The 21,091-nt window shown below is 52.1% G+C and overlaps 2 protein-coding genes across 2 annotated transcripts in view; one reads left to right on the plus strand and one right to left on the minus strand.

Annotated features, from left to right (window-relative positions):
* Positions 1-619: 619 nt before the first annotated feature.
* Positions 620-10,392, plus strand: NLRC3 (NLR family, CARD domain containing 3; the record flags this gene model as incomplete). The annotated part of the gene is made up of 17 exons (XM_010179168.1): positions 620-862; positions 1,961-3,707; positions 3,967-4,053; positions 4,659-4,742; positions 4,972-5,055; positions 5,471-5,554; positions 5,664-5,747; positions 6,213-6,296; positions 7,177-7,260; positions 7,735-7,818; positions 7,924-8,007; positions 8,257-8,340; positions 8,637-8,720; positions 8,837-8,920; positions 9,154-9,237; positions 9,437-9,520; positions 10,302-10,392. Coding segments are annotated over 17 exons (3,260 nt in total), but the record flags the coding sequence as incomplete, so codon positions are not given.
* Positions 10,393-13,682: 3,290 nt separating this feature from the next.
* Positions 13,683-21,091, minus strand: part of CLUAP1 (clusterin associated protein 1) — a 65,672-nt gene continuing 58,263 nt past the window's right edge. Inside the window, exons 11-12 of the mRNA XM_010179167.1 lie at positions 16,996-17,051; positions 13,683-14,199 (exon numbers count right to left, since the gene is read on the minus strand). Coding sequence (XP_010177469.1) covers positions 14,053-14,199; positions 16,996-17,051 — 203 coding nt within the window. The 3' untranslated portion in view covers positions 13,683-14,052. The remainder of the gene's footprint in view (positions 14,200-16,995; positions 17,052-21,091) is intronic.

Below are 21,091 nucleotides of genomic sequence, written 5' to 3' on the forward strand. Positions count from 1 at the left end.
AGGCTGAGGAGACTCAGCGGATGCTGTGAGCCATCTGGGGGGATGCGGGGTGGTCGATGGGACGACTGTGCTGCTGCCAACACAGCGCTCTTTGCCCAGGGATCACCCATGTCACGGGAGGCCTCTGATGGAAGGTGAGTGGTAGCAGCTGGAGATACATCATCCCAGTGGAGTTTCTGATTTAAAAATGGGACAAGGTGGGGGACCAAGGCACAAGGATTGACAGTGGTTCCTAGTCCAAGGGCTTGGGGACCACTGTGCTGGCACAGGGGTATAGCTATCTCCAAAGATAAATGATCTTGCTCAGACTTTTATCTCTCCATGGGCTTGGTTTCCAGGAGGAAATGTCATTTCATGGTTGTATTCTTCAGTTTCTTTGACTCCAATTTTGATAGCTGCTGCCTTGACCAAGCAGCTCCTAACAAAACAGCCAGCCACAGCTTTGGTGTGGCATCATCTCAAGGGAGGACTTTGGCAGGTCGCTCTGGAGGGTTCTAGTTTACCCCCCACTACCTTCAGAGTCAGATGGGGTGCTCCATTTCTGCATTTCCCCATCACCCCTGAGCAATGTATCCAGGGCTCGTTCAAGACCCAACTCTCTTGCTCTCCTCTCCTGCAGAGGCTTGGATCAATCGCTACTGCAAGCAGCTGGTGAGGTCCATCTCACCGCAGTTCCTGGAGGAGATCATCTGCTACCTGCGGAGGCTGGACCTCCTCACGGCGGAGGAGGCCGGCCAGGCGCAGGAGGCGAGCTCCCTGCCCGAGCAGGTGAGGGCAGTTGTGGATGTCCTGGCTGGCAAGGGCAGCTACGCCTCCCAGTCCCTGCAGTCCTTCATCGAGACCACCAATTCTCAGCTCTACCTTCACATCACTGTCTATGGTAGGCAGTCCACTTTGGACCCAATGAGGGGTGTCTGCACATGCCCAGGCTGTGGGCATTTGCTGGAGCACACCAAGGTGTGCACAGAGCTGGGTAGCGTTGGCAGCTCCAATGGGAGAGTCCATGCCGGCAACAGTGCCATCTCAGGGTCTCTGCTGGAGAAGGACACATCCGGGGGGTGGGCAAGGGCTCTCTGCCAGGTCTGAGGAACCTTTCTCCAGGCCCCTCACTGCCCTCAGCACACTTCTCTGGGCAGCCCGAGTGGTCTTTAATGTCCTCAATGCCCAGATCACATCAGTCACTCCCAGCGGCTGGGCTGGGAGCAGGGGGGCGGCAGGAGGAGCATGGCTGGGCATCCCTGACCCTGTCTGTTGGTGGCTGCCCCAACTTCAGGCTCTCCTTGAAACCTTCATGTCAGGAGAGGTTTCCCTGGTTTCCCTCCTGGTTGGAAGGCTCCAAGCCTGGCTGGTGCCTGCTCTGAGTCTCTTACAGCACCATGCCCTGCTTGTTCAGCCTTTGCTGGAGGGTTTCAATACGCTGTACCGGGGGCTGTGGTACCTGAGCCAGGTGATCATGCAGGACAGGTCCAGAGATGGCCACCAGGTTCAGCCAAGAGTCCAACTCATCAGGCAAGTCCATGGCAATGAGACAGGGTGGAGGTCAAGCCAGGAAGTCAATCTAGAGGTCAGGATCAGGTCCAGCAAGGGCAACCAGGTTCAGACACAGTCCAGTGGCCACCAGGCAAGTGTAGCCCAATGAGGTCCAAGATCAAGGTCCAGATCACCAAGGACCATAGCAGGCACAGGCACGATGGTGCTGTAGTCAATTGCTCCTGCAACATAGCTTAGGCAGGGGCTGAAGGTCCAAGACTGAGCTAAATGGGCTCCTGGACCAATGGATGAGGCTGGGCAGGGCCATTTAAGCCTGTTAGTGCCCCCTGTGCCCTGACACGTACCTTCTTGCCTGCACTGAAGAGCTCTGTGCTGTTTCCCTTCCGCATGAGCATAGCAAAAACGTGAAGCAGTGTCTCTCATTTGCATCTGTTGTTACCATCCTCCTCCTCACCACCTCATTTCATTTCTCTCTGTGCAGAACCCATGGTGCAGAAGCACCTGGAAAGCCTCCAAAGCTACTATGGGAATGGCTTGGAGACAGGTCCTCTCCAGCGACTCACGAACCTGCTGCTGGTGGAAGGCTTGACCGATATCCAGCAGAAGGAGCATGACATCCTGCAGATTGAAGCCACCAAAGGCCTACGAAATGTATCCAAGAGCATCCCTCTGGAGAAGCTCTTCCTGCCTCTCTCCAAGGTCAGCGTCCCACCTCGGATCTCTGTCACCATTGGAGTGGCTGGGATTGGCAAAAGCACACTGGTGAAGCTGTTTGTCTACAGCTGGGCAAAGGGGGAGATCAACAGGGACATTATCTTTGTGCTGCCCCTCACCTTCCGGGAGCTAAACACCTATGAGAAGCTCTCTGCCGAGAAGCTCATCTGCTCGGACACCACGGAGCCAAACTGCATCTTGGCAGGAGCCGCCAGGACCCTGCTGATCCTTGACGGCTTGGATGAGTTCAAGACTCCTTTGGATTTTTCCAACACGGTAGTATGCACTGATCCCAAAAAGGAGATCCAAGTGGACAACCTCATCACCAACATTATACGTGGCAACCTGCTGCAGGAAGCTTCTGTCTGGGTCACGTCACGGCCAACAGCAGCCAGCCAAATCCCCGGTGGGCTTGTTGACCGGATGACAGAAATACGAGGTTTTGGAGCTGCAGAGATGAAAGACTTCTTGGACCAGATGTTCCTTGACAATAGGGACCTATCTGGCCAAGTCCTGCATCACATCAGGGCTAACAGGTCGTTACACGTCATGTGCACCGTTCCTGGCTTTTGCTGGATTTCTGGCTCCTCAATCGGTTATTACCTAAAAAATAGCAACAATCAATCTCAAGAAACAACTGTTGTACCCAAGACCCTATCAGAAATCTACTCCTATTATTTTAAAATGGCTCTGAGCAGTGACTGGCTGGAAAAGCCAAGAGAAACACTCAGGATTGAGCAGTCTGTGAACAACAGCAAGAAGATAGTGGGCAGCCTGGGCAGACTGGCCTTCTATGGGCTGCTCAAAAAGAAATATGTGTTTTACGAGCAGGACATGAAGGCGTATGGCATTGACCTTTCCTTGCTGCAGAGCAGCTTGTGCAGTCGACTCTTACTCAAAGAAGAGATGCAGTCCTTCACGGCCTACTACTTCTCCCACTTAACCATGCAGGAGTTTCTAGCGGCTATTTATTACTACACAGCTGCAAAGCGGGCAATATTCGACCTCTTCATGGAGAGTGGGATGTCCTGGCCCAAGCTGGGTTTCCTCAACCACTTCAAGAGCGCTGTCCAGAGGTCACTGCAGGCAGAGGACAGGCAGCTGGACATCTTTGTGCGTTTTCTCTCTGGGCTCCTCTCCCCGCAGGTGAACAAGCTGCTCTCTGGGTGGCTGCTGGTGAAGGACGAGCACAACAGCTTCAGGAGCCAAGCGATCAGCTTCCTCCAGGGCTGCCTGAACACCGACTACGCCATCTCCTCACGGACAGTGAACACCATGCACTGCCTGTACGAAATTCAGCACATGGAGATCGCTAAGACTGTGGAAGAAGCCATGAAGAACGAGAGCTTGGCTGGGATGCTCACCCCTGTGAACTGCTCTGCCCTGGCTTACCTCCTGCAGGTCTCTGACATCTGCATGGAGGAGACGAACCTCTCCAACTGCCTCACCTACAATGTCTGTAAGAGCCTGCTCTCCCAGCTCCTCTTCTGCCACAGCCTGAGGTGAGTCCTGGTCAGATTGCACTGGGAGAAACAAGCAGGGATGTCAGGCTGTGACTCCAAATCCCAGGTGTCAATGGGAGACATGGGCCCATCAACATTGTCCATCAGCAGAGAGCTGCCCTCGGGGTAGCACTGGTTCAGCTCTGCTTCTGTGTTTGAGGTTTTCTACCCGTGACGGGCAGATGTCACAGGAGCGTAGTCCTTTCTCCACTTTGTTCTCCAAATGCTTGCTTTTGCTCTTTCCTTGTGTCTTCTCCAGGCTGGACAATAACCAGTTTAAGGACAACGTGATGGAGCTGCTGGGCAGTGTGCTGAGCGTGAAGGACTGCCAGATCCAGAAGCTCAGGTAGGACCTGGCCCAGGGCAGTCAGGCAGTTCCTGGGGATGCAGAGCTGAGCTGGGGGCACTTCATAATCAGGGTGAAGGTCTTCCAGGAATATCTCTCCCACTGGCTCCTCAGGGTGCCTACTGACAAGGACAACTCTGCAAGATCTTCTGCACCCAGGCACAGTGACCTTACCCCCTGTGTCCTCACAGTGGCTGGGCAGGCTGTGTCACCCAGCCTTCCTGAGACTGCTGTTCCTAAAAATTTGTGTAGAAATCCATGGGTTATCCCAACAAACTGCTTCACCATCTCTCCCTCCAGCCTTTGTGTACACAAATGATCAAGTAGAAATGGTAATCATGTCTAATAAATAATGACAATTATTATAATGACTTTATCAACGTAGACATCAAATTCCAGTGACAGACCCACCATACAACATCAGGGCTTCTCCTCTGGGAAAATGAGACACGGAACACCCATGAAAGCCTTGCATGGTTGTACCACAAACCAAATGCTCCCCGTGGCTTTCCTCTGCTCACCCATCTGCATCCCAGGACATGCCAGGGGCTGCAAAAGCCTCTTTCTCCCCTTGAAAAACACCTATTTTTTCTTTTTCTGAGCAGCTTGGCAGAAAATCAGATCAGCAATAAGGGAGCCAAAGCGCTGGCCAGGTCACTGATGGTGAACAGGAGCCTGACGGTGCTGGAGTAAGTGTTCCCCCTTCACCAGCTCCTGCCATGGGCAGCTATTTCCTGAACTGAGGAGGGTTTCCAGCCCCCAAGGCCACCACTGCTGAAGTGGTGAACGTAACTCTTGTGAGCTGCTGGGCTGATGTCCCACCTCAGCAGTGCTGGAGATCGTGCCAGATTTGGCTCAGACCAGGCAGGTGCCACTCCAGCTTTGCTAACCTTGGCTTTTCTGCCTATCTCGCCCCAGCCTGAGGAGCAACTCCATCGGCCCCACTGGAGCAAAGGCACTGGCTGATGCGCTGAAGAAAAATCAAATCCTGCTCTCCCTGAAGTAAGTCTCAACTTCCGCAGCACCTCTAGGAGCAGGTGGGGAGACCCTGTTTTGGTTGTGCTGGGCAGTGAGCACGAGTGCAGCGGGCAGAGACAAGGCAACAGGGGCACAGCTGGGCCAGAGATATTGGGACCTTTCTGCCTCTCAGCTTCAGTGGGTCCAGGTTGAGATCCAGGTCCAGATCCACGTCCATCCTTTGCGCAGGAGCTCACAGGATGGTGATACATGGAAGGAGGCATCTCCCATGGAAGAAGAGGGAGGGAGACCCCCAGGCAGGGGATGCTCAGGGGCCAGATGCCTTTCTCACACCAGGGACAGGGGCGAGCAAACATCAGGGCAGGCGACCACCACCCTGCATGGCCCCTCACCCACTGCAGTGGCTGCCATGCACAGCTTTGCTCCTCTCTCCTTGCAGCCTACAGTACAACACCATCAAGGAGGACGGTGCCACCTCCCTGGCCGATGCTCTGTTGACCAACCACAGGCTGACAACCCTGCAGTGAGTGACCAGGATCTGCTGTCCCCCCTCACAGCCACCCAGCAGACCGGGGTGCCACTGACCAGGATGTGGCACCCAATATTCATGGATGCCTTCCTCACCTTTGCAGCCTGCAGAAGAATGCTATCGGAGCCCACGGTGCCAGGAAAATAGCGGAGGCACTGAAGCAGAACCGCAGCCTGAAGGAGCTGATGTAAGAGCAGCACGAGGGGAGGGACAGCAATGCCAGTGCTGTGTCTCCTGGGGTCTGTGGGCAGGGGTGATGGGCAGGGGGCTGGGCCATGCCACGCAGGCAGGACAGGCTCTGCTGGCTTTGCACAAGAGGACAAAGACTGCAGTGCTGCTTTCGGAGTGACCCCCTGGAGATGCTCTCCATATCTCCAGGAATTCAGGTTGCCCGGTAAAGAACCAAGGGGCCAAGTCTTCCCTCCAGCAGATGCGAGCAGCAGGTCTCCAGGCCCTGTGGATACATTAAAAACTATTTCAGCTCAAAGCCAAAATAAAACCAGTGGTATATGTGGGTTGGAATGAGACTGCACCAAGTTCATGCTTACTGCTGGAGCAGAAAGAGCCCAGGGGAGGCAAATCCTTTGCCATCAGATCTGAGCTGATGGCAGCACGGCTGCTGGTAACACCTGCTCTTCTTTTTGTGTCTCAGACTCTCCAGCAACTCCATCGGAGACAACGGCTCAGTTGCCTTGGCCGAAGCTCTGCGGGTGAACCACAGTCTCCAGAGCCTCGAGTAAGTCCCCCCTCCACATCTGGTCTCCTGCAGATCTGTGTCCTGTTTGCCCAACAGACCCCAGCCAAGTCTCCTTGCTCTAGCAACACCTCCCACCCCTCAGAGCCCCTCATACCACCCCAGATCATCCACACGTCTCTCCCCCACATCCCCTGGAGCAGCATGGGGCTGTGGGTGCTCCGTGCAGGCTGGAGGACTGTGCAGCAGCCCCAGGCAACACTGGCAGCAGCTGGGCTGGCCCTGCCCTCACCAAGGGAGCACTGAGGGAGTTAATCCTCAATTCAGATGATGATTTTTTTCCCCTGCTTTTGGAGGATACTAGCAGCTTTGGGGCTTCTCTCTCTCCCAGGTGCGATGGGAATTTTCTAACAAGGAAAGTAACGGCCTAGGGCCTGGCAGAGTCAGGGTGGGATGGTGCAACCTTTATCCGCCCTGGGGATGGCAGCCAGAGGGGACCTTTCCTCCTGCCTGGCCAGAGCAGAGGGCTGATCGCTCCTGGATATGAGCTGCTGTGCCTTGGGTCTGTCACCAGCTTTCCACAAGTGTGACAAGGACCCAAAGCCTGCAGGAACCACATCCCCATCTGAGCCGGCAGCTGTGGTGACAGCAGCTGGGGACATGGCTGCCCCGAAGTGCCAGCAAACTCCGTCACCTCTGCTCAGCAGGGCCGGTGCTGCTGTGGTGAGCAGGAGATGCTAATCCTGGCCTGGCTGCTCACAAAGTCAGTCCTTTAGCCTCAGCTTCCCTGACTCCTGTGGCTGAGAGGTGCCTGTTTCTCAGTGAAACAGACAAATGGGCACTTCTCACCCCAAATACGACCCCGCAGCCTACCTGCAATGCCAAGACTGGCCCATCCTCATGCCTTCCCCATTTGTCTCAGTCTCCAGAGCAACTCCATCAGCAGTGCTGGGGTCACAGCGCTGACAGCAGCTCTCTGCTCCAACAAGGGACTCATCAACCTCAAGTAAGTGGCAGTCCCTCCAGCCACAAGCTGCTGCCAGGACATGGGATAAGAGAACTTGTGCCTGGTTGTTTCCACAAGTGCTCTGGGATGCTGGAAGCAGCCCCTGCCCCTCCTCTGGCTGTAAGCATCTTCTCTTCATCGTCCACTTCGTCCCTTGGGACAGTATTGGTTGAGCCGTGTCTGGCAATGAAACGATGGCAGCAGGGATGGGAGGCTGGGCAAAAACCCTGATGGCATCAGTGCTCACAGCTATAGGGTGAGCAGGTGATGGAGGTACAGATACTGATGGGGATGCAGGGAATGAAGAGGCAGATGCTGATGGAGCTGCGGGACCTGGGGATGTAGATGCTGATGGGGATTCAAGTCGGACAACTGCCCATTGCAATAGATGGTCTCAGCCCCAGAGCAGGTCTGTGGGGGAGCAGCTGATGCCCTGCCTCAGCCACTCCTCCCCAGCTCCGCGTCTTTCCCCAGCCTGCGGGAGAACTCCATCAGCAAGGAGGGGGGCCCCGCCATCGCCCGCGCCCTGCGGACCAACAGCACCCTCAGGAAGCTGGAGTAAGTCCCACAAGCCCCAGGAGGGCACCCATGCTCCTGTACAGTGTCACTGAGGTGTCCCAAAGTCTGTGTGCGTGACTTGCATCCTCCGTCTCCTGTCTCTAGCTTAGCGGCGAATCTGCTGTATGATGAAGGCGGCAAGGCCATTGCTTTAGCGATGAGAGAGAACCGGGCGCTCACGTCCCTCCAGTGAGTTTCCCCTTGGACCTGGATGGTTTTGAAGATCCTTGTGTGGCCACTGGGCAGGGATGCTGCTCCTGGGCCTCAGTCCCTGCAGGGACGTGTGCTGTGCCAACTCAGATGGACCCACAGGGTCCTGCACAGGGGTCACCCCCCAGCCTACACTATGCTGGATGGGAGCAGCTGGGTGCTGAGCCTGCAGGGATTGGGGCATCCCCGCAGCCCTGGATTTCACCTCCTGTTCTCTCCTGTTTGCAGCTTGCAGTGGAACTTCATCCAGGCAAAAGCTGCTGCAGCCCTGGCACAAGCACTACAGTCCAACAGCAGCCTGGCCAGCCTCGAGTAAGTGGAGACATGGGCAGGCAGGTCCAGGGCAGCATTCTCCTACTGGGACTTGTCCAAGGACCCTGCCCTCACTCTGCTCCAGGGTCTTTGCCTGTTGCCTCCTCCACACGCTCCAGCCCACACTGTGTCCCCATTGCCTGTCCCTGGCTGGGGATATTGTAAGTGGATGGTGGCTGGGGGACCCCGCGCAAGCCATTTGGGAAAGCCCAGCACACTGTGTCCCATACTTACTGCCCACCTCCCTGCTCCTGGGTGCCCAGGCTGTGGGCAGACACAGCACTTGCACGTCTTAGCTTGCAGGAGAACGCCATCGGAGATGAGGGAATGGCTGCTCTCTCCACTGCGCTGAAGGTCAACACAACCCTGGCAGATCTCCAGTGAGTATCCAGACTGCGGCAGGGCCCTGGCACTGCAGCCTGTCTAATTAGCTTCTCTAATTAGCACTCCACAGCCACCTTAGAACATGTACTGAAAGGTCCTTGTTCTCTCACAGCCTGCAGGTAGCTTCAGTTGGCGCAGCTGGTGCCCAAGCCCTGGCAGAAGCCTTGATGGTCAACAAGAGCCTGCAGATCCTGGAGTAAGTGCTGGTGGGGCAACCAAGTCCCCATGGCTGTGATACTGCTCCCCGGGGGTGTCAAAGACCCTGGTCTTTAGCTCAGCACCGCTTCCACCCTTGCATTGTGTCCAACCAGACGTGGCTTGCTTGTCCCTTGACTTGCTGCTGTGGAGTCACTTCTCCCACCTCCTTACCCATGGACAGTGTGGGACTGTCCTGGGTTGTCCTTCCTCACCGCCTGCCTTTCTTTGCAGCTTGCGGGGAAACTCCATTGGTGTGGCAGGGGCCAAGGCGATGGCCAATGCACTGAAGGTGAATCGCAGCCTCCGCTGGCTCAAGTAAGTATCCCCCTCCCAGGGTTGAGCCAGAAAGAGCCTTTCCAAACCTCCCTGGAGCAGCGAGGGTACACCCAGGCCAGCAGCTCTCAGTGGGGCAAACCCCTGAGCTGGTGGCTTTTCCCAACACCCACGCCATGCACTCTCTCCTGGTGGCCACATCTGCCTGGCTGGTGCTTTCTGACCATCCTGTCTCCTGTAGCCTGCAGGAAAACTCTCTGGGCATGGATGGAGCCATCTGCATCGCCACTGCTCTGAAGGGCAACCATGGCCTCACCTATGTGAAGTAAGTGGCTGCTGAGCTGGATGGTAAGTCAGGGATGGGGGAAGACCATGGGAACCATCAAGTGACCTTCCCCACCACTGGCACATTACTGGCTGCCCTACAGGGACCTCTCCAATGAGGCAGGGGGCAAGGATGGCCTGTGCTCCTCCCAGTGTGACAGCCACCACCCCTATACAGCTCCAGAACCCACAGCTCCTCCCTGGTGATGCCTCTGGGGCAAAGAACCACCCCAAACACCAAATACCCTCCATAAAATCAAAGAGATGGGCTGGCTCAGCCTCTCGAGCTCCCCAGGGTCTTTCTCCAGCTTCTCACTCAGCTGCCTCTGGGCTCTCAGATGCAGAATCCTGTGTGACCAGGATCCCAGCAAGAGCTCCTGGATGGCATGGGGAGGGTGCAGATAGTGCTGGATCACAGAACCATAGAATGTATTGGGTTGGAAAGGACCTTTAAAGCTCATCCAGTCCAACCCCCCTGCAGTGAGCAGGGACATTGGCACTGCATCAGGATGCTCACAGCCCCATCAAGCCTGACCTTGAATATCTCCAGGGATGGGGCCTCCACCACCTCTCTGGGCAACCTGTGCCAGTGATCTACTACCCTCATATTGAAAAACTTTTTCCTAATATCCAACCTAAATCTACTCTTTTCTAGTTTAAAACCATTACCCCTCGTCCTATCACTCTATGCTGGTGCAAAGCTGGGGGACCATCTCTGATAGCCACCAAGGATCTTGTTCTGCCTCTTGTCCAACCTGAACTGTTTTTCTCTTTCCTCCCAGCCTGCAGGGGAACCGCATCGGCCAGTCAGGAGTCAAGATGATCTCTGATGCTATCCGGACAAACTCACCTGACTGCGTTGTGGACGTGTGAGGGCACCTGGCCACAGCAAGGAGGTGGCCCGGTGGGTCCCTTGGCCAGTGTGCCTCCGCAGGGAGCTGCTTGGCCCTTTGCCCGCCTGTCTCTGGGAGGAGAGCTGGGGCACAGAGAGCTTCTGAGCTCCCTGGCACGGCCAGGAGGACTTGTGGCCTCCAGATCAGCAGTGCAGGAGGGTCAAGACTTGCTTGTGTTGAAAGCTGAGGGATGTGTGACCACATGCCTTTACATCCAGGGGGAGCTTCAAGGAATGGGTGAAATGCAAAAGGGAAGGAGGAGGGGGTAGATCCCATGTACCAGCCCTTCTTGCCTTCGTGGGTGACTTACTTGCCACCGCCAGCGGCAGTGACCCCAATCCTGGGATCTCCATGGGGCTGCAGCCCTGGGCTCAGACCCTGCCCCAGACTGGGCGCATCCTGGCCACGCTGGAGCTCTGCTCTCATCACTGCAGGGAAATGTTGCAGTGCCTCAGCTTGGGCTTGCTCCAGGGGTCTGCTCCCAGTACCAGCTCTTCTCGTTCTAGTTCTGGCAGGGATCCCAGCAGAAGCAGGTGAAACACAGACAGGATTCACAGCAGCCCCTTCTCACCCGGCTGTGCACAGCCAAGTCCTGCAGGCTCCCACAGAAATCCCATGGAGAGAGGAGAGGTTTGCTGTTTCCTTGCTCAGATGAGAGCGCTGCTCTGGGCCTGGCACTTCCGAGCAGCAAGTGCAACCTGTGCTGTTTGCTGTGCCCTTGATATCTGGTTGGTGCTGGCCAAGCATGGCTAAAGTTTTTGTTAGTGCTGTTCTCTTACCAAAGCCCCTCAGAAGAGACAGGCATCCCAAGGCATAGGAGTGGAACCATCTAGAAAGACCTTGGGAAACAAAGACCCCTCAGGATGACAGGAGGAGGAGTGGGAGGGCGAGCAGAGGAGGAATAGCACTGCATGAGGATGGGCTGGCTCCAGCACACACATCTTGGTGCTACACAGGGACTGCCTTAGCACAAAGTCCTGCCTCTCAAGTTTAGGCTGGACTTCTTGGATCTCCTTCTGTTGGCATCGGTGACAAGTTGTGTGGCCTTGGGATGTGTCTTCCTGATGTCCCAGCTGCAGGTAGGGCCCTCTCCTAGCAGGTCACCTTTTGGGCAGGTGGCTGCTGAAAGTCAAGGTGCCAGGTGATGTGCACAGCAAAGACCTTGTGACTCCAGAAGGTGCCAGGTTTGCCGGTGGACCAGTAGCCAAAGTATGCAACTCCCCAGAGCCTCCCTCCAGCCACTGTCCCCTCTCCCCCCTCCACCCCAGCCAGAGCCCACCCTGAGCCATGCTGCTGCTGCAGTCAGGGCTGCAAGCAACTGCTTCAGAGACCAATCCTGGAGAAACACAGGGCTGAGCTGTGCGATATAAACACACCTGGCAATAAACTGGTTCCCAGCTGAGAAGATACCTTGTGCTGCCTTCCTCTCTTGACTGGGGACCACTACATGTGAAATTCAGGGTGTACCGTGCTCTGCTGGCCTGGCTACAGACTCCATGCCCTGTACTGGTGTGACAAGAGCTTGTGGCTTTTCCATGAGGTGTGAGGGGCTCTCCAACAGGCTACAGCAACGCTGAGTGATTTAAGTCCTACCTCTTTCATCATTACTTCAGGGCAGACTGAGGCTCGGGTCCAGCTCTGCCCAAAGCCTGAGCTGAAACACTGCCTGAAACACCAATGGAGAGAGTGATGAACAACCCTGAGCCAGCTCTCATGCCCTGGAGCTCCAGGAAACAGGGTTAACAACAATCTGAAATATATTTAATCCATCTGTCTGCATATGCACACACCTAGCTCTACACAAACACTTCTGAGTGAAAGCTCAAGTGCTCAGAGGGCGCTTCTCCACGGCACCCAGGGGTAGCTGCTAAAAGTGCCGCTGTTCCTGCCTGGTACAAGAAGCTGCAAGGCAAAGCATGGCTACCCGAAAACCCGGCTGGCTGTGCTGACAGGCTAGGTGGCAGTGCTGCCTGAAGAGGCTCTGGTTCTGCACACACAAGGTATTAAGTCAGCTTTCCATTTTGGCCCACAATATAGGAAATAACATAGAAAACCGTAACTCTGAAACTGCAGCCCAGACTTGGAGACTGGGCCCAATCTCGTGGAAAACCTCTCTCACAGGTCAGATATCCCTCGGTAGATTGGCAGGACCACAACAGATTCCCTGCATAACATGGAAAAATGTTTCCAGAACAGGTCCTAAAACCGGGACGTTCTCATCCCTTGGGAGAAGGATGCAGCGAGCACACGGAGTTTCTCACTGACTGTCACAGGATCACCCTGATGGCTTTTGCAGTGGGTGTCTAGCACTAAAAGCACCATCTTCTGTGTCTGCTTTCTTTGACGTGAGGTGCAAAATGCCAATTAACTTTACAGTGTGCAAAGAAGCGTCCTGCCAGCCAGTTCAGCTCAAGCCTGTACAACTGTGTGCATTTCAGCACACCACTGCACACACGTATGTCCCATTACTACACAAAAACTGCACTGTATTTACCTACCTTTTTGTCCTACCTTGACGTGATGATCAAGCTTTGAGCTCTGCTGATGGGGAATTGCCGTGGGTGTGAAGGTTCCACCCTTGGGGCCAAAGGCACGGAGAGATGAAAAAGCTCTTGTTTTCTCAAGTAACTCACGTGTATTCCTTCCTTCAGCATGATAATGGAGGGGTTGGACCTGACTCCAGACTTCAGATGGGGGGGGAAAGCAAAGTACTTTGCTGATGTAAAAAAGAGAAAGGCAGGGGAACAGCCTGGGCTCTCACCTGATGAACACACCTCAAAATGAGCTCTTCTAATCAAGCACTGATTTCCACTCCCGTGAAGACAAATTGTCTTTTTCAGCAGAGCTAAAAGAAAAGAGGTAACCCACAAGAAACTCCAGCTTCTGCGTTTACCTGAATACACTTTCACTGATGGCATTACTATAACTTGCTGAAAAAAAGCCCAACTTTGGGCCCATTTGAGTGCCAAAATCACAGATCACTCCAGATGTACCAGTATATTAAAAGGGCTAATTTTATATGGATTTAGTTACAGTGCTGTCTTGCACTGCTGCTCTCAGAAGTCCTGAAATCTGAGAACAATTCCCACTGACACAGCTGAAATACTGAGAGACGCTGCACTGACCGTGATATCTGAGGGGCCTTCACTAGTTTCCCACTCCCTTAGTGCAACTGGTGATGCTCTTTGTGGAAAGAAGCCCTTGATTAGATATGTTTATGATAAATAGATTTAAGCCAGATTTAAAATAAATTTAAGTGTGTTCCCAGAGCAGCTTTTCATCCAGTTTTATTAAGCCAAAAAAATCTGTTTGGACTTAATAAAATGCAGGGAAATCAAGCATATGATGCTCACTGGAGTGCAACTTTTGGCACTGTGGTGCATGAGGGACAGTTCTAATGTAATTATCAAAATAACTGCACTCTACATTACTGTGATTCTCATTATGGATAAACTGCTCATGCTCTGAGAGTCACAGGACTGGCAATCCAAGTTTAATTTTCAAGTTTAATGAACATTATTTACCAACTCTTGAATTCACACTGGCAAGTGCTTTTCAAACAGCAGGCTATTAGCTCCTGGCTTGCATGGTCCCCAAAATTTTCTATTTCCAGATGCCTCCCAGTCTTGCCACTAAAGGGTCAGAAGTCATTATCACTTTCTTCTAGAGGCTCTGGCTTCCTTGCTCGGTGACTGGATTTGCTCGGGGAGATTTCCATGCTGTCGTCTTCCATATCGTCCTCCTCCTCATCTTCATCCAGGTCAATCTCGCTATCCCCCGAGGCCTCCTGCAGGGAAGCAAACAGAATTCATGACCAGTCCAGTTCTCAGGTGGCAAGGCATCTTTGCCAGCTCAAAAGTAAAGCCTGGCACTGCTGACTGATGTTAAGCCGCTTCCTCCCCTGCACTCCATGTAATCGCACACCTGGACACTATGGGGAAGGCTGTTCGTCTGCACTGGTATGGATCCAGATTTGGACTTGCTCTGGGGAGCACCAGCAGGTTCTGCAAGGGGTTTTGTTCCAGCTCAGGCTGCTGTGCTGCTGGCCTTCCAAAATAATGACAAGCCAAGGCTCAGCTGCCCTTGGGAGCTAACATCCCACGTGGCTTTCACCAGTAGCTTCCCACTTTGCTAGACAGTGGCTGCTCCATTCAATTTATTGCAAAACTCCTTCCCTACTTCACAGAGCTGACAAAAAATGAACTCACTGACTTCTGCCGAATCTGTGGTATCAAAAACCTCGCAAGGTGCTTAACTTTAAAGCGTTACCTATTGCAGGACCAAAGAATCAAGGCATAGTGGAAGAAAATGAACTGCAGAAGAGAAACCCACCTGTGCCTTGGTGATGATCTTGCGTGTGTCTGGCTGTGCTGAGGCAGATCTCCCCTTGGAGAACCAGAGTGGAAAGGACAGGAGAGGCAGAGCAGGGGAAAAAAAAAAGTACAAGAACATAAAAGAAAACAGAAAGTAACCAGAATGGGAGCAGGGGAGAAGGCAGCAAAGCCAGGTACAGCTCAGGCATCATGTTCCACACCAGCAAGTGACAGAGGCTGGGCATACAGGTGCTGGCTCTTGGGCAGGCTGAAGCCTGCTCTCTTCTCAACTCCATAACCCAATTAATTCTTTGAGGAGTTCAAACCAGCCTCACTAATTTCCTTCCCTGATTTTAGGCACATAAGATGCCTGCGAGAGTCCCTAAGCAAGCCCCTCAGGCCTGGTGCTGAGTCAAGAGATATCCAAAATGGTTGAAGGCCTTGGCTTTCCACATCTGGATGTGCTGGGGCTGTGCCAACAGGAAGACACAGGGGAAAGCTGTGAACAGGTAAATCCAAAGGAGGGAGAAATTGCAGAGAATGACTATTCAAAGCTGGCAAGAACACGGTCAAGGACAAGCAGGCAGGTCCGTGATTAAGGTCACATCATCTTCACTCACAGCACTGACTCTCCTGACCCTACTCAGAAATGTTTCTGAATGCCAATGGTGTAAATCCTTCCCCAGAAGGCAACAAACAGCCATAACCCCATCCAGTTGGGCAGAAGCAAACAGCAGAGATTAGTCTGCAAGTTTCTTTCCAGAGAAAAGGTGAGGATGGGCAGAAAGAAGGGCAGCTCATCCCTCCCCAGCAAGAGACTTAACTCCCTTATTGCTGTACTGACTCCAGGTCTTTGCAACAAACACTTAATAGCAGTGGTATCTTCTCTGCTCTCTTCTGGCCCTGCCAGAGATAGCCTTTCCAGAGCTTTGCATGGCTGACCCAGCAGTGTCAGACAGCCATGGCAAGTGGTCTTTGTATGTGGCTGGGAACATTGGGAGTTTCCTACTATTCTTATGTCCTGTAGAGGTTGATTCCCTCATCAACATTTTAAACCTTCACCTGGAGTCACGCTGCCTCCATTAACCTCCGCTTCCTGATCCAAGTCAGTGTTTTGCTGTTCTCCCAGGGTCTGGTATCTGTAATGGGCTTTTATGAAGGGATTTCTGAAAAGCAAATTCTTTGTTTCAGAAAGGCCTAATTTCTATGCCACAAAGGCAGCGAAAGGCAGGGCAGTACTGCGAGAGACGGAGAATCCCCCGGCAGCACAGTTTATTGCTGGGCACAGAGATGAAGTCTGAACTCCTAGCAAGCCCTCCTCATCTAGACAGGCAGCACTGAGCAAGGCGTTCCCTGGACATTGCGACAGAAAGGCTACATCTACACTAGGAAATTATGGACATCGCAGTTGTCATAGTTTTTAGGTGTTTGTACTATTTCCTAACACAGTTTTGGCCTGCACTAGCTAGCACTCTCCAAAGCATCACCTAGGGAACAGGACAGCCCCACTGCTCCTGGTTGGCAGCTTGGGTGCCAGCACCTTTTTGGGATGGTGGGGAGAGCTTACTGTATGGATGGAATCCATATCGGGCAGCTGGCTTCAGCTTCCTAGCACAGATGTAGTCACTTAGGAGTGCCCAGAAGCACAGAAAAATTGCCCACATATGCCAAAGGCTGAGCACAGCAGTCAGAGTAAGTGCCTGCTGTACAAACCTGACTGCTCACCAGGTCAACCATAACCAGCTGCAAAGCCAGGAGCCACAGGACAGCTTTATCTGCAAGGCAGCGATCCCAAAGGGCACGGCTCACAGTTCTGCTCTTTGTCCCTGTCCTGTCATCTGGAGGACTGAAGGACTGATGCAGTTAGTACAGAGAGAACTCCTAAAAGTGTGTTTTTAGGGCAGCGTAGGGGATTTAGATCCACACATCTAAATCTTGCTACACTGCACTGATCGCCCCTTCCCAGCAATCTGTCCCAACAACTTAACAAAACAGCATTCCTGCAGCCTGCACGCCACTAGTTACACACTGCAGGTTGAGGCCAAAGCACAGGGCAGTATGCAGACTCCAAGAGCAACAGAATAATAGGAAAATATGTGTGTATGTTGATGAGAGATCAGGCAGCTAGAGGAAAGGAGGGGAAAAGCAGGCCTGGGCCTGCTGGCCATGAAGGGTCAGCAGGTAAAAAGGTGTTTCTCTAGCTGAGGAGAGGGCTGTCATTCTAAAGCACTGTCAGAGAAACTCTACAGGCACATGGGATGGTTACTTACATCTTCCTCTGTGTCTCCACCTTGCATTGTTCCCACAACCCGTGTGCCAGCTCTTCCTGCAAGAGCAAAGAGAATCACCATAAAGCCTGGCTCATGGTTAACATTAAGGGAGAATGAGAGATAAAGTTCAGAGTTTACATTTTGAGGACTAGTCAAATGGCAGTGAGAGGATGAGATCCCAAGGCATGTAAGGTCACCCTCCCGTTGTTAAGCCTCACAGCTTAGGAGAAGGTAGAAGAGGGTAAGGCTCCCAGCAATTCCAGTCAGGATGGTATTGCTAGAGCTACCTATGCTGGTATGACTATTCTGACAGGACAAGAGGCAACAGACAGATTAAGAAACAGGAAATTCTATCTGAACACAAGAAAACACTTTTTTTTACCTGTGAGGATGGTCAAACACTGGAACAAGGGTGCCAAGAGAGGTTGTGGTCTCCATCCATGGAGATATTCACAACCCAACTGGATGTGGTCCTGGAAAATCTGCTCAAACCCTTTGTTTGAGCAGAGGGGTTGGAGTAGATGATCAAGAAGTCCCTTGAAGTCTAAACAACTCTGTGAACTGGCATATTCCTTCCTCTGCTTTGACACAAAGAGAACAAAAGCTGATCTTTTCCACACGGTAATCCTTCTGTCCTTTAAAGAGCTCACTGTGCTCAGATCCTTTCTGACACTCCAGTAGGGACTGACATCTCACAGGAATCCCAGGCAGAGCCAAGGCAAACCTCAAGAATTTTTAGCTGAGAGCTGGATGTGTAAGTCAAAAGAGGGAAGTGGAGACCTCAGGGTGATAAGGAGTTCACCAGAAAGGGAGAACACACTTGCATCTCGCTGTGGCCATATGAAATGGGGAAGACGCTAGCATGGTCTCCTTTGCTAGGAAGGGAGCCCAGAAGGTGTAGGGAATACAGCAGAGTTGTGGCTGGGGAAATTCTGCGTGTGGGCCGACTGGGTGACTCAGCCCTGCTTCCTGCAGCCACCAGAAGTCACTCAGCACTAACTAATTCAACAGTCCTGCTGTGACCATGACATTTCACCACCTGATCTTCTGTCATCACTAGTTTTCTCTATGCCAAATACGGATCTTTTCAATATAGACAAAATCTCTTCTTTTATTATGAAAACAAAGAAACTTTAGAATATATCCTGTCAAACCTCTTCTGTAGGTCCCAGCATACAAAAGACAACAGGTCCCTTTCACCCCCTTTGCAGATTGATTTGGGTTAGTTGTAGCAAAAAGCTGGCTAACTCATCCAGAAGTCACCAAAAAACGCTTGTTGCATCAAGACAGAGAATTCAAAGAATCTTATGTCTTTAAATAAAAAGCAGTGTCCTCTGTCCATTGGGTTGCTGATAACACAGGCAGCGGAGATGGAATTAGAAGATTCTCGGACAGAAGATCTTTCTGCAACCTGTAGAGACTTTTGCTCTAATTTACACTAGACTAAACTATGTAAATTTGGAGATGATTACATCAGACATCATTAAATGCAGTGGAACCATGTTTTTGCTCAGGCTACAGATTGCTCCAAGAGTTTAACTGCAATTTTGCTACATAGAAGACTCAGCGTAAAGACAGGGAATTACCACCTCAAAAGGAGCAAGCAGCAGGGATCTCTTAAAATTTACTGGTAAGACAAAGCTGTGAGAGATCCTGAATATAAAAAAGAATCAAGATATAACATGAGGAGAGCTGATGCAATAAGAGAGTTTAAAAATGCCAAGAGAAGAGCTTAGAGAACGCTAACAGAAGGTCTGCTGGATGCTGCTCTTCCATCAGCAGAAACAGTAAGGACATCTTATGGGAATCTGCTTACATTTGAAGGAAGACAAGAATCAGGCACTGCCCAGACTTTGATCCCTACATCGTTTAAGCCAGAAGCACCTCTTTGAACTAGCGACTGTGGGATCAGCAGGATAAGGTCCCATGGCACAACCCCGGAACACTCACAGGAGACACCCCAGGATGCAGAGGGCCTGGAGCTTCAGGTTGAGCGCTACGCTGTAGACTGAACAGGAGAGAAAGCAGTTTTTCCACATTGGTAGAAAAGGTTCTGTGACAAAGGTGGGAGTGTTATTTGAACTTTCAGATTGTAAACCCCCATGTTTCCGCTCGTGGGAGCAAGAGGAGTGACAGATGGCCATGGTGCATTTCTGTGTGCACTGGGGGGAGGCAGGAAACAGAGGAGTCAAGCGCACAGGACAGGGGGAGCTGGCAGGTACGGGGGTGTTTGTTAACTGACGTTTCCTGTGTTCAGTTCAGCTGGGCTTAGCTTGTTGCACCACTGGTGCTGCACCATTCTGGCCATAGAGGCTCATGCAGCTTCCAAGCAGGTGAGAGCCTGTTATGTTTACTTACAGATAATGTGAATTCAGCCGGGACAGGCTGTACAAGGTGATAATTAGGTAAAATGTTAGTAATGAACAGACTGTAATTCACTGCACCTTTGGATTCAATCTAATCTCCGTGCATCGCGCCATGGTTTACAGCCACTGAGCTACCAAAGATCAGAAGTGAATGTGCATCCATGATTTTAAGCCTGTGAGCACCGCCATTTTTCCTCTGCGTATGAAGCTTGCCATCACAGTAACCCATGCAGCTGCCTACAATGGATCCACAGGACTGAATGATTTACATCTGCTTACCCAGCGGTGGGCATATGTTAACCCTGTGCCTGACAGCAAGAAGTGACAACTGGAGAGGTTAGAACAACCTACCATGAAGGGAAGGTAGCTAAAACATTTTGCTCCCAGTTTGCAGATCCACGTTTGGTCTCCAGCTCGTAATGCAAATTCACAGCATGAGTTCAGATAAGACACTTCCCCTCCCTCTGCATCACCTCCGCACACAGAAAAGTGGGGTAAATCTTTTGCCTGATCTTTCTGATCTGCATGTCCTTTGGGCAGTGCATTTTTAAGTGTGAGTGTAGCCCTCAGCACTACGCCCTGATCTCAGCAGCATTTTCTAGGCATTGCCAAGGTACAGTGACTAACCAAGCACACTACAGCTGCTGCCCAGGATGAGCGTACTTCTATATTTCTTACACTCACCATGAAATGGAAATTTTCTCAAAAGTGGGTCACCTGTCTCAATCCCATTTCAGATCTACAACCTCTCCTTCTTCCCCACTAGGTCCAGTGTTGCAATGGCTGTAATATAGGTTGGAAGTGTACATAAACATTTCTTCCCTCCCAGGGAGCAGTTAACTTTGCTGACACAGAACATACAGCCAAAGACAGCCAAACATAGCTCGGCTGGGAGCAGATGCTGAGATGGTGGGAGGAAGTTCTATTTAAAGGTAAGACGAATTCATTTATATGAATCCTAAATCACAGCACCTTTTCAGTGTTTCCAAACACACTTGATTTCACCTCTCTCTCCAGCTACATGAGCCTGGTAATATCGTCCAGCAGCTGCTATATCAGGAAACTAAAGACTCTGCAGACTCTTACGTGGGGGATGGAAATCTGCAGAGATTCACGCAGAAATCTACGAAAATGTGAAGAGCAGCTGTACCAGCTTTCTCCCTCCACAGGTTAGTTTCCTCCAAGTACTGGCAGTCAGTATCTGACTCACCTCTGCCCACTGGATGTCACATCAGGTCTATGGCTCTCCCTTCTGTGCCCACATCAGAAACTATTTTGGCCTCTGAAAACATGAGATGCAGAGTACCTCCAAGCCCCATGGAGTGTGTGAACTGCAAATTCCTGGTGGTTTTGAGACTCAGGCCTTGCCATGCTGGAACCGCTGGGACGTCAGGAGAGCAATGACATTTTCTTGAGTCTGCGGCTGAAGTCTGCATGTGTGACAGATCCTTGGCAAATCCTCCATAGTGGCACAACTCGGAACGAGACATTTTCTTCTGGTTTTCGACAACACAAACTCTACATACTTTGACTGCAGCAAGGGGGAGACCATGATCACAGTTACTTAAGGGCTTCTGAACAGACTGCTTGGGGACAGTGAAGAGGGAGACCACATCCTGCACTAAGCTGCCTGCCAGTAAGAGGCAGCTGTCCCTAAGGAAGAAGCTGAGACCTTAGAGATGGGATCATATAGCACTTGAATGGATGCCTAGACAACTGTAGTGGGCTTC

The sequence above is a fragment of the Mesitornis unicolor genome, unplaced genomic scaffold, assembly GCF_000695765.1.
Source record: "Mesitornis unicolor isolate BGI_N332 unplaced genomic scaffold, ASM69576v1 scaffold23292, whole genome shotgun sequence".
In the NCBI taxonomy this organism is placed as follows: Eukaryota; Metazoa; Chordata; class Aves; order Mesitornithiformes; family Mesitornithidae; genus Mesitornis; species Mesitornis unicolor.